The following is a 13,349-nucleotide window of genomic DNA, read 5'->3' as shown; positions in this document are numbered from 1 at the left end:
AATCACCAGCTTCCCAGGATAAGAGGTTAAGACAGCTATTTGTAGGGTTGCTGTCTGCCCTTGGGTAACAGCAATGCACAGCAACCAACCTACTTGTGGATCTTCTAAGAGGGAACTGGGGGTGAGGGGGTTGTAATAAAACAGATATGCATAGCAAAGGAAAATCAATTGAGAGGCTTTGCTTGAGATTCCTCTAAAGCCTACAAGACAGAAGCCCTATTCCCTGTTCTCATACATGTTGAGTACTAATTGCAGTTAACACTGTCTAACTTGGCAAAAAAAAAAAAAAAAAAAAAAAAAAAAAAAACAGGCTTTATAAGCCGGTACAGTCATTGCTTCTGGTTAATCTTCTTGAGGATGACTTTTTCCATTTTTCTCCCGTCCAATAAGCTCTGCCAGATGTGAACTTACAGCTATTCTGTCAGCCCTGGAAATCTCAGATCCTATCCAGTGTGAACAACTTTAAAGCTGTTCACAATTGAAAAATTAATTGGAGGGCAAAGTTTCCCATCAGAGATGCTTGGGTTGACAACTTTGAAGCTACAGTGAGTAAAGGAATGAAAGACCTTAAAAAAAAAACTCCTGCCGGGCGCGGTGGCTCAAGCCTGTAATCCCAGCACTTTGGGAGGCCGAGGTGGGTGGATCACGAGGTCGAGAGATCGAGACCATCCTGGTCAACAAGGTGAAACCCCGTCTCTACTAAAAATACAAAAAGTTAGCTGGGCATGGTGGTGCGTGCCTGTAATCCCAGCTACTTAGGAGGCTGAGGCAGGAGAATTGCCTGAGCCCAGGAGGCGGAGGTTGCGGTGAGCCGAGATCGCGCCATTGCACTCCAGCCTGGGTAACAAGAGCGAAACTCCGACTCAAAAAAAAAAAAAAAAAAACTCCTGTCGGGTGCAGTGGCTCACGTCTGTAATCCCAGCACTTTGGGAGGCCGAGGCAGGTGGATCACGAGGTCAAGAGATCAAGACCATCCTGGTCAACACGGTGAAACCCCGTCTCTACTAAAAATACAAAAATTAGCTGGGCATGGTGGTGCGTGCCTGTAGTCCCAGATACTCGGGAGGCTGAGGCAGAATTGCTTGAACCCAGGAGGCGGAGGTTGCGGTGAGCCGAGATCGCGCCATTGCACTCCAACCTGGGTAACAAGAATGAAACTCCATCTCAAAAAAAAACAAAAACAAACAAACAAACAAAAAAACTCCTGTCCAGAGGTGTGCTCCCTATTTCTTCTACATGGAATTAATCCAGAGCAGGAACCACAAGCCTCCTACATTAAGCAGAATGCTCAGTCAGATCTAATTATTTTGCCAGTCTCCCTCACAGGAGGCCAACAGAAAGTCCACTTGATGCTGAAGAAGGATTAGCAGCTAGTCAGGGGGCATGGCATGGTTTTGGTTCTTCCATCGTTCCATTCCATTAAGGCTACAGTCTCACTCCAAGAGTCAAGCCACACTTCAGCAACATTAGACCAGATACTTTGTTTCACCAAGCTTTCAACATTAAATACAAATTTTCTCATCCCAGATATTCATTAGTGAGAATAATTTGCCTTCCAATTTTTTGACATTCAATTGTTTTTCCAAGTTAAATAAAAAAGAGGCATAAGAAACCAAGCAGCTTTGGCCGGCTGCGGTGGCTCACCCCTGTAATCCCAACACTTTAGGAGGCCAAGGCAGATAGATCGCAAGGTCCGGAGATCAAGCCCAGCCTGACCAACATGGTGAAACCCCATCTCTACTAAAAATACAAAAATTAGCCAGGCATGGTGGTGTGCCTTGTATTTCCAGCTACTCAGGAGGCTGAGGCAGGATAGTAACTTGAACCCAGGAAGCTGCAGTGAGCTGAGATGGCACCACTGCACTCCAGCCTGGAGTGACACAGTGAGACTTATTGTCTCAAAAAAAAAAAAAAAAAGCAGCTGTAAGCAGCTTCATCTGAGGTAATTATCAACAATTCCCAAAAATTGTTCCCATCATCCCTCATCCCTGGATCACTTCTCATCACTGTCTATCTAACAGGGAAAAGAAAGCTCCAAAATTAAAGATAAAGCCTGACTTTTCTGACTCTACAACTGCCCCCTGACAAAAGTAAGACTCTGATCCCCCCAAAAGCCAGAAATAGCATCAAATTCAAAAGCTACACTGTCAGGAGTACACATATCAAATGCAGAGAAATACACCAGGAAGCACAATACATGGAGAAAAGGCAACGAATACTCTCAGATTATTTTCTCTTAAAAAAAACATGTCATTAATTTTTAATCTTAGGTCCCATTACAGCATCCTGAATCAACAAGCAGACACCAAAGTGAGTCAAGAATCTAATAAACATCTCATTTTATAATGCTCTTTATTTGATTAAAGAATTTGCCTTCTTTGTATACACTGGAATGTTATATTCCCTATGTATTTTACAGGGTTACAAAATGTCTCTCATTTTAAATATTATCCCAAAGTAATCTCAGAAAAAAAATGTTTGAAATTAAACTTGACTTTTAAAAAATCATATGGACAAACAACTTTCAAACAAAACTGGATTAGTAGGATTTCTTGCCTACTTAACTACATGACGGACTTCTTGTCCCAGGCCCCTTTCTCAGAAAAACTTCATGTGGAAACCAAGCTAGAGATAAGAATTCTTCCCTGATGCAGTTAGGGGAAAGGGAAAGGCTAGAAACCTCTTTGGCAAGCAATTCCATACACAGCCATTTATGTGTGAGTGCTCTGCTTTAGGTACAGTACAGGTTTTGCAGGGAAGGCCAGATGTTCAGAGTGGGAGTGGTACTTTTCCATCAGCTGAAAGTGCAGAAATCATCTAGTCATCTGCCTCTTCCCACTGCCATTGCCTGCAGCCTTGCAGCAACTTTTCACGTACTCAATGGACTGCAATACTAAGTTAAAAGCCCAGGTTGAGCTGGCTGATGCTGTAGTCTCCATTGAAAAGGTAATGGATAAGATGGAACTGAGAAACCTCCATTATATGATGACATTCAAAAGTCTTAAGGGGAAGAGAAGGGAGGATTTCAGAGACAGGGACAGATAGACTGGAAGGAAACAAGGTATACATGAGTTAAACTGTACATACCAGTATAATCAGTTGCCTCCTGAAACACAAAAAATCGAATGGTGAAATGGAGCCCCCTTGATAGTTTAGGGCCAAGAGGATTGGCACAAAGACTCAATGAACCCACAGCCTTCAAGATCACAACCTCGTTTCTGTTAGAAAGGAGCGGACTGATGACAGAGCAGTCTGGAAGAGGGAGGTGGTGAAACTGAGGAATGTGAATGGATTATAAAGACTGTGGCTATTATGTTTTAGCTTAAGTACCCAAAATGTGGAGAACTGAAAATTTGGGTAGCATCAGCAGCAAACATGATTACACGTGGATGTGAAATCCTAATGGACAGACATAGCCATTCTTTTACACATCTTGAAGAGGAACTGAGCCATTTGAAAGGTGGTTCTCAGCTATCTTTAATATTGATACAAGTGGGATTCATGATACTGTTCTAAAATGGAAGGACAGGCCCTGAAAGGAAAACAACTTGGCAAAAAGATGAAGGAATGAATGAATAGGGGAAAGAGACAGAAGACATCCTTATCTTTTAACTTCCAGGCCCCATATCCCTCAAACAGTTCACCTAAACAGTCCAAAAATCAAGAATGGGTTAGATATACTTGTTCCAGGAGTGCCAAATAAATACAATGCCTGTAAACAGATGATCCCAGTGCCTGACTGAATGTATAGAAAGAAAAACCTAAAGGTAAAGGAAAAGGGTATGAAACATTAAAATCTTCTACAGAGAAAACTTTTTAAAAACAAACTAAGTATGAAATATAACTGTATTTAGGGATTACATTTAGGGCTTAAAATAAAGGACCAGCTGGGTGCGGTGGCTCACACCTATAATCCCAGCACTTTGGGAGGCCAAGGCAGGCAGATTGCCTGAGCTTAGGAGTTTGCGCCCAGCCTGGGCAACATGGTGAAACTCCGTCTCTACTAAAATACAAAATATTAGCTGGGTGTGGTGGTGTGTGCCTGTAGTCCCAGCTACTCAGGAGGCTGAGGCAAAAGAATTACTTGAACTCAGGAGGCAGGGGTTGCAGTGAGCTGAGATCAGGCCACTGCACTCCAGCCTGGGTGACCGAGCGAGACTCTGTCTCAAAAAATAAAAATTTAAAAAATTTTAAAAAATAAAGGAGCAACTTAGGTAAAGGTAGAGGAGGTATTTAACTGGGGGCATTCTCTGGAGAGCTTGATTTCCTGCTGGCCAATAAAATCTGCCAAAGAAAATTAGCAGCCTTTCCCTTTACGTTTGTGCCATTTGTTTATCAAAGAATGTCTCTTGACGCAGAAACATGGGGGTGAGTTGAGGGTCCTTGCGCGCAGAGAATCGTGCATTGTATCAGAAAAATGGGGTCTCCAATGGCTTGTCAATTTGGGAAAAACTCTTCAGCCATTGTTGGCGTCTTCTTTATTAATATGAAAATTTTCCTTTTCGGCTCCCTCTTCTTAGTATTACAGGATTTCATACTTATCCACTAGGAAAGTGGTCTCTGTGGAAAACCTGACAGGGCTGTTTCCATCTACCTGGGTCACTTTGGTAACCTAGGAAAATAAACAAAGAGTAAGGTAAAGCAGAAAGTTTAATCCTCTATGATGTGGACTAAATTCTCATTACAGAACACATCAGTTTCCCTAAAACCAGTATTAAAATACTAGAAAAATCTTCAATTCACAACCGAAAGTCACAGCATCACTCTTTCCCACCAACATAAGCTTAATCAAGCTGCTTTCTTTCTAGATAGAAAAAAGACAACTTTTGGGATAAGATGTACAGTAGCATTAATAGTAAGTAAAAGTTCCAAAATCAGTGGCCACACCCCAACCCAGCCCAGCCCTATATAACCTATGAAGTTCACAGACATTCTATCAGGATGAAATATTACAATTCTGACCCAAAATGCAATGTTCCAGCTCTTCACATTATTCATTTGCTCTGCTCTCAAAGTCTCATGTTAAGCCCCAGTAAGCTGCTCTATCATTTTTTAGGCATGGCTGGGTCCTTCTAATGAGGTTTTCCCTTTTTAAATAAATAAATAAATGTCTAGTTTAATTACCTGTAACAATGGTATCTATAGTGGCACCAACACCACACTTGAACCACTGATTCGTATTTTCGAATGAGGTTTTGGGAGAGCCATTATACTGTCCTAATCTATGAATAGCCCCAATAGGAAAATTTATCCATTTCTTCTTATTATTATCATTGTTTTTTGAGACAGAGTTTTGCTCTTGTTACCCAGGCTGGAGTGCAATGGCGCGATCTCGGCTCACCGCAACCTCTGCCTCCTAGGTTCAGGCAATTCTCCTGCCTCAGCCTCCTGAGTAGCTGGGATTACAGGCACGCGCCACCATGCCCAGCTAATTTTTTGTATTTTTAGTAGAGACGGGGTTTCACCATGTTGACCAGGATGGTCTCGATCTTTTGACCTCGTAATCCACCCACCTCGGCCTCCCAAAGTGCTGGGATTACAGGCGTGAGCCACTGCGCCCGGCTCAAATTTATCCATTTCTATCTAGTGTCTTGGGTTCAATAAAGTGGCTTCCAACACTGAAGGTGTTATGCCACTAACTGGTAGGAGAGGGAGAGGGAACTGTTCTTTTCTTTGAAATCATCCAAGGGAGGAAGCTGCAACTTTCTAAGCACTTATGGGGGAGATGGAGACTATACAGGAACCTAAAATAGGGCCAGAACAACAAGCAAGTCAAAAAGAGGGAATATTAACATAAACTGGGTCCTAGTAACACAAATTCAAAAATTGGAAGAATGGCCAGGCATGATTGCTCACTTCTGTAATCCCGGCATTTAGGGAGGCTAAGGTGGGTGGATCACCTGAGGTCAGGAGTTAGACACCAGCCTGGCCAACATGGTGAAACCCCATCTCTACTAGAAGAAAAAAAAAAAAAGGGGCCAGGTGCAGTGGCTCATGCCTGTAATCCCAGCACTCTGGGAGGCTGAGAAAGGTGGATCACATGAGGTCGAGAGCTTGAGACCATCGTGACCAATGGAGAAACCCTGTGTCTACTATACTAAAAACACAAAATTAGCCGGACATGGTGGCGTATGTCTGCAATCCAGCTACTCGGGAGGTTGAGGCAGGAGAATCACTTGAACCTGAAAGGAGGAGGCTGCCGTGAGCCAAGATTGCACCATTGCACTCCAGCCTGGGCAACAAGAGCGAGACTCCGTCTCAAAAAAAAAAAAGAAAAGAAAAGAAATTAGTGGGCATGGTGGTGCACGCCTGTAGTCCCAGCTACTCAGGAGGCTGAGCCAGAAGAATCCCTTGAACCCAGGAGGCGGCAGAGGTTGCAGTAAGCCAAGATTGCACTGTACTCCAGCCTAGGTGGCAGAGCAGAACTGTCTCAAAACAACAACAAAAACTGAAAAAACAACTCATTAAAAAATAATGATCTGGGCCAGGCACATCACCTGAGGTCAGGAGTTCGAGACCAGCCTGACCAATATGATAAAACCCTGTTTCGGCCGGGCGCGGTGGCTCAGCCTGTAATCCCAGCACTTTGGGAGGCCGAGGCGGGTGGATCACAAGGTCAAGAGATCGAGACCATCCCGGTCAACATGGTGAAACCCCGTCTCTACTAAAAATACAAAAAATTAGCTGGGCATGGTGGCACGTGCCTGTAATCCCAGCTACTCAGGAGGCTGAGGCAGGAGAATTGCCTGAACCCAGGAGGTGGAGGTTGCAGTGAGCCGAGATCGCACCATTGCACTCCAGCCTGGGGTAACAAGAGTGAAACTCCGTCTCAAAAAAAAAAAAAAAAAAAAAAACCCTGTTTCTACTAAAAATACAAAAATTAGCTGGGCTTGGTGGTGAGTGCCTGCAGTCCCAGCTACTTGTGAGGCTGAGACAGAAGGCTTGAACTTGGGAGGTGAGGTTGAAGTGAGCCGAGATTGTGCCACTGCACTCCAGCCTGGGCAACAGAATGAGACTCTGTATCAAATAATAATAATAATGATCCGAAGGAACATTTCACACATTTCCACTGCTTTGTCTACCTAAAGGACAGAGTTTGCAACAGAATTTGCTCATGATTATTTGTACTAATAAAGGGAGCTGTGACATAATTTCCATTTGTAATAGAATGGAATTTTTCTTTGTTTGGCAGTAATTTTGTCTTCCAAATTAAAAAACTTTCATTCTTTGGGTATAAAAAAAGTGACAGCAAGGCCTTACAAAATCAAGTGTTGGGTGTTTTTGCAAATCGATTTTAAAATATATGAGGTTAAAAAAAAAACAAGGCAATTAAGTGTACATGAATCTTGAACAATCCACAAGTACTTTTATATGTATTAATATTCCATTTCTTTGTCTGATCTAGAGAAGAAAACTGAGGTTAAGCAGATAAAGGATTTGACCAAGATCATATAACAAATTAGAAAGGGAACTCCTGCAGAAGACATCAGTTTTTTTCTGAGCTTTATCTGACCACGAAGCCATACTACCTATCTGGCATCCTATACATGTTCCTATTGTCCTACCACTTTCCCTATACATATTCTCAACTATAATGGAATACCTGTATGTTACAGTAATTTTTCTTGGAGACAAAGGAAACTTGAACAGGGAAGAAGTCATTGGGCTGCCCAGCAATGCTAAACTCCAGGCTGCCACTCTTATTTTTGGCATCAATCACAGGCAGGCACCACTCCAGGGTATTTCGTCGACTGTCATGTCGATACTCCCCATCGATCTCACCAATAACAGGCGCGCCGACACCAGACCTGTTGTGAGAAACATCTGGTCAAGATAGCTGTTCAGAGCCAGAACTCCACCAAGGAAAACCAACACCAAATTTGATTATGATGATCCTCAAATTCTACCTTCTAGGACAGCAATTTCAGGAAAAAAAACAAAAAACAAAAAACCAACAACAAAAAACAAAAACTCCCTAATAATTTCAAGGATCAAATGAAGTCCTAGCGCCTTGGCTAAGAGTTTCACTCAATTCCCTCTGTAGATACAGCAAATATGCAAAAATAGGTATTTGGCAGGTATGCCTATGGGCTGCTCCAACTTATGAACTAGATCTGGGGACCGAAACCAATGAATGTGTTAGGAGGGCTATGTTTCCAAAAACCCTGCACCAATAGGTTGCTGCCCTGTAAATAAGGAATTTTAACATAACGTAGTACTCTGTACATGACAATGGGGAAACAAGAGGTTGATGATGACAATGGGGAAACAAGCAGGTTGATAACAGTGGGGGAAACTCTAAACATCAATAATGGAGATGAATGGAGGCCTTTGAGATAATTTGTTTTTGGTTTTGTTTTGTTTTGAGACAGAGTCTTGCTCTGTCACCAGGCTGGAGTACAGTGGCGTGACCTCAGCTCACTGCGACCTCCACCTCCCGGGTACAAGCAATTCTCCTGTCTCAGCCTCCCGGGTAGCAGGGACTAAAGGTACGCACCACCACATGCAGCTCATATTTTTTTGATACGGAGTTTTGTTCTTACGGACCAAGATGAAGTGCAATGGCACGATCTTGGCTCACTAGAACCTCTGCCTCCCAGGTTCAAGAGATTCTCCTGCCTTAGTCTCCAGAGTAGCTGGATTATAGGCACATGCCACCATGCGCTGCTAATTTTTTGTATTTTTAGTAGAAAAGGGGTTTCACCATGTTAACCAGGCTGGTCTCAAACTCCTGAACTCAGGTGATCCGCCCATCTCGGCTTCCCAAAGTGTTGGGATTATATTGAGCCACCATACTTGGCTGAGAATTTGTGTTTTGTTGTTGTTGTTGTTGTTGTTTTGAGAAGGTGTTTCGCTCTTGTTACCCAGGCTGGAGTGCAATGGCACGATCTCGGCTCACCATAACCTCCGCCTCCTGGGCTCAGGCAATTCTCCTGCCTCAGCCTCCTGATTAGCTGGGATTACAGGCACGTGCCACCATGCCCAGCTAATTTTTTGTATTTTTAGTAGAGACGGGGTTTCACCATGTTGACCGGGATGGTCTCGATCTCTTGACCTCGTGATCCACCCACCTCGGCCTCCCAAAGTGCTGGGATTACAGGCTTGAGCCACCTTGCCCGGTCTGAGAATTTGTTTTTAAAGATTTCAGAATGTTTCAAACTTATTGAAGTTAACACCAATGGGTTTATTTGATTTACAATCCAGTAAATGGACTTTTATTTGGTAAGTGAAATCACAATTACCCCTGGGGCAAAATGGAAACATGACGGAAGAAAGAGAGTCACAGTTGTCCTTAATCTGCAAGAGAAGCAGGACTAGTTAAGATTTAATTTGCAGCCCTACACATGGCTGACAAGCAGCATCAGCCACTCCTACACATTCTAAATTTACTGGCTTTTAGTTCACCAGTGACACTCAATGTTTATATTAGGGGTAGGGTAAATAAGAGAGACAAAGTAAACTTTAAGGGTGGCATAAGACTATTAACTCTTCCCTATCAATTTCAGGTCCTGGTTCTTTTATGCTCCTTCTCTTTGTCATTGCTCTAATTCTGATTCTGATCTATTCTAATTTGATCAGTTCTAGACAATGGGAGTAAAATGTTGCGTTTAAGGGTCTCTTCTGGAGACCATTGCAAAACTGAACTAGAATACAGGAAACCACCACAACCAAATTACAGGGTAGACAGAGGCTTCAAAATTGTGGCATTCTATAAATAGTCTAGTAAACGAAATCCTGACAAACAAAACCCTACCTGTCACCAATGCCCAAGTCCTAAAACGGTTCAAGGCAGCCATCTATTCTTCTGAAGCAATGACCATACTACAGAGAATAAGATGGTTACCCCATTTAAGGGGATGCTGATAATAAAGCTTTTTTTTTTTTTGAGATGGAGTCTCACTCTGTCACCCAGGCTGGAGTACAGCGGCACAATCTTGGCTCACCGCAACCTCTGCGTCCCGGGTTCAGGCAATTCTCCTGCCTCAGCCTCCTGAGTAGCTGGGATTACAGGCACGTGCCACCATGCCCAGCTAATTTTTTTGTATTTTTAGTAGAGACGGGGTTTCACCATGTTGACCAGGATGGTCTCGATCTCTTGACCTCGTGATCCACCCGCCTCGGCCTCCCAAAGTGCTGGGATTACAGGCTTGAGCCACCGAGCCCGGCCTTTTTATATTTTTAATAGATATGGGGTTTCACCCAGTTAGCGAGGATGGTCAAAATCTCCTGACCTCGTGATCTGCACGCCTCGGCCTCCAAAGTGCTGGGATTACAGGCGTGAGCAATAAAGTTTATTTTTTTAAAATGGAAATAAGAATGACTAAAACCGCCGGGCGCGGTGGCTCAAGCCTGTAATCCCAGCACTTTGGGAGGCTGAGGCGGGTGGATCACGAGGTCGAGAGATCAAGACCATCTTGGTCAACATGGTGAAACCCCATCTCTACTAAAAATACAAAAAACTAGCTGGGCGTGGTGGTGCGTGCCTGTAATCCCAGCTATTTAGGAGGCTGAGGCAGGAGAATTGCCTGAACCCAGGAGGCAGAGGTTGCGGTGAGCCGAGATCGAGCCATTGCACTCCAGCCTGGGTAACAAGAGTGAAACTCCGTTTCAAAAAAAAAAAAAAAAAAAAGAATGACTAAAACCAGAACTGATAATGAAAAGGACTGAATTATTAAAAAGGGAAGACAACTGTGAATTAAATTAGCACCATTTTCTCTGCAGTAATAACCGAACAATATAAAGATACACTAAATATACACTTACTGCTGCTCATAATTAAAACCTCTGCTTAATCATGAGGGTTGATGGGTAGGTGAAAGGAGCTAGGATTTACTGATGAAGTAATAACAGTGCATGCTCACCGGAAATGCTACTAAAAAGATAAGGTAGAGACCATTTCCAGATGATCCCAGAAAGTGGGCCAATTAAGTGTACAACAAAAGCTTATTGGAACTCAACTTCTGGGGTTGACAGACATTTTTGTTATCTTGATTGTGGTGTTGGTTTCACACATATAAACATATCAAGATGGCATAATTAAAATATGTGTTTATTGTAAATAAATTATGTCCCAAAAACGCTGTTAGGAAATTTACTGAAACTAATGTAGACATCTTGTTTCAAGAATCAATAGTTCTCTTGAACATAGTGTCTTCTTTACTGAAAGTTTAGAGAGCACATGAAAATGAAACATTCAGCTTGATAGACTCAATTTTTTTGAAAGCTGTAAAACAGAAAGTTTGACTAAGAAATGGCTCCTCCTAGGCCGGGCGCGGTGGCTCAAGCCTGTAATCCCACCACTTTGGGAGGCCGAGGCGGGTGGATCACGAGGTCGAGAGATCGAGACCATCCTGGTCAACATAGTGAAACCCCGTCTCTACTAAAAATACAAAAAACTAGCTGGGCGTGGTGGCGCGTGCCTGTAATCCCAGCTACTTAGGAGGCTGAGGCAGGAGAATTGCCTGAGCCCAGGAGGCGGAGGTTGCGGTGAGCCGAGATCGCGCCACTGCACTCCAGCCTGGGTAACAAGAGTGAAACTCCGTCTCAAAAAAAAAAAAAAAAAAAAAAGAAATGGCTCCTCCTTCTGGAAATGTTCATTACTACACTAACAAGCTGAGGACGAACATCTAAAAAAAGAACCAGGCCAGGTGTTTAAGACCAGCCTAACCAACATGGTGAAACCCCATCAAGACCGGGCATGGTGGCTCACACCTGTAATCCAAGCACTTTAGAGGCCAAGGCAGGCGGATCACCCGAGGTTGGGAGTTCAAGACCAGCCTGACCAACATGGTGAAACTCCGTCTTTATATATATATATATAAAAACAAACAAACAAACAACAACAACAAAAAACCCATCTCTACTAAAAATACAAAAATTAGCTTGGAGTGGTGGTACATACCTGTAATCCCAGCTACTCTGGAGGCTGAGGCACAAGAATCACTGGAACCTGCGAGGCGGAGGTTGCAGTGAGCCAAGATTGCACCACTGCACTCTAGCCTGGGTGACAGAGTGAGACTCAGTCTCAAAAAAATAAAAAATAAAAATAGCCTTAGAAGTACAACTGGCTTGTTCATCTGATTTGGTTTTAAAGTCAGTAAAATCCATCCCTTTGAAAGTGCTCAATGTATTTCAACAACTGTATGCAGTAAGCACCACAACAATCAAGTCATAGAACAATTCTTGGTTGGGCATGGTGGCTCACACTTGTAATCCCAGCACTTTGGGAAGCCAAGGGGACAGATCACTTGAGCTCAGGAGTTTGAGATCAGCCTGCACAACATGGCAAAACCTGTCTCTACAAATAATACAAAAATTAGCCGAGCATGGTGGTGTGCGCCTGTAGTCCCAGCTACTTGGAGGGTGAGGTAGGAGGACGATAGCTTGAGCCTGAGAGGTGGAGACTGCAGTGAGACGAGATCGTGCCAGTGCCCTCCAATGACAAGACTCCAGTCACAGAGCGAGACCCTGTCTCAAAAAAAACAATGCTCCTTCGTTTTATTTATAAATATGAAATGCTTCATAAACTTGCATGTCATCCTTGCACAGGGGCATGTTAATCTCTGTATGGCTCCAATTTTAGTGCCTGTGCTGCCAAAACAAACACAAGTCCTAGAACACTCCTATCATTCCCAAAAGTTCTCTTGTGCCCCTCTGAAGTGAAGTACCTTCCTCTCTACCTCCTAATTTCCATTCAAGAGTATTACCTTTTCCAGAAAGTCAAAGAAGTGAAATCATGTAACATGCAGCCTTTTATATCTGGCTTCTTTCACAACTAGCTTTTTAAAGAAGCAAGTATCTTTGAATGGTTAGGTCAGGTAGGTGCTGACTCCAAAATGAGTTCCAAAAGACCAGTTCTGTAAGTTCAACACAGGGAACAGGGAACATGATTACATGGGGACAGCACTTACGGGAGTGGGATGGTGATAATCACGTCATTCAGTTCTAAATTATCTTCTTGTAGCTCATATTCTATGTTGACATCACAGCCATTTCCACTCTCCGAGGGCCAGCAATTAACTGAGGAGAAAGCAAAGCAGTCATACTAGAATATAAGAAAAAGATTGCTGGGTACAGTGGATCATGCCTGTAACCGCAGTGCTTTAAAAGACCAAGGTGCTAGGATCAAAGTGAGAGAATTGGTTAAGGCCATGAGTTCAAGACCAGCCTAGGTAATAAAGTGAGACTGCACCTCTACCAAAAAAAAAAAAAAAAAAAAAAAAAAATAGCCAGGCGTGGTGGCACTTGCCTGTTCTCCTAGCTACTCAGGAGACTGAGGTGGGAGATCAGCTGAACCTAGGAGTTCAAGACTGTAGTAAGCCATGATCACACCACTGCACTCCAGCCTG

General features: G+C 43.2%; 1 protein-coding gene and 1 non-coding gene across 3 annotated transcripts in view; both read right to left on the bottom strand.

Annotated features, from left to right (window-relative positions):
• Positions 1-2,226: 2,226 nt before the first annotated feature.
• ARCN1 (archain 1) overlaps positions 2,227-13,349 on the bottom strand; it is a 43,090-nt gene continuing 31,967 nt past the window's right edge. For both annotated transcript variants that reach the window (XM_074400697.1, XM_074400698.1), the window contains exons 8-10: positions 12,912-13,020; positions 7,604-7,808; positions 2,227-4,612 (exon numbers count right to left, since the gene is read on the bottom strand). In XM_074400697.1, coding sequence (XP_074256798.1) covers positions 4,523-4,612; positions 7,604-7,808; positions 12,912-13,020 — 404 coding nt within the window. In that variant the 3' untranslated portion in view covers positions 2,227-4,522. The remainder of the gene's footprint in view (positions 4,613-7,603; positions 7,809-12,911; positions 13,021-13,349) is intronic.
• On the bottom strand, positions 12,505-12,607 carry LOC120364778 (U6 spliceosomal RNA). The gene has a single exon (XR_005579922.1). It is a non-coding gene; the product is annotated as a U6 spliceosomal RNA (small nuclear RNA).

Source organism: Saimiri boliviensis, chromosome 6, assembly GCF_048565385.1.
Source record: "Saimiri boliviensis isolate mSaiBol1 chromosome 6, mSaiBol1.pri, whole genome shotgun sequence".
In the NCBI taxonomy this organism is placed as follows: domain Eukaryota; kingdom Metazoa; phylum Chordata; class Mammalia; order Primates; family Cebidae; genus Saimiri; species Saimiri boliviensis.
Note: the sequence above shows the minus strand (reverse complement) of the source record. Positions and strands in the feature narration are given on the sequence as shown.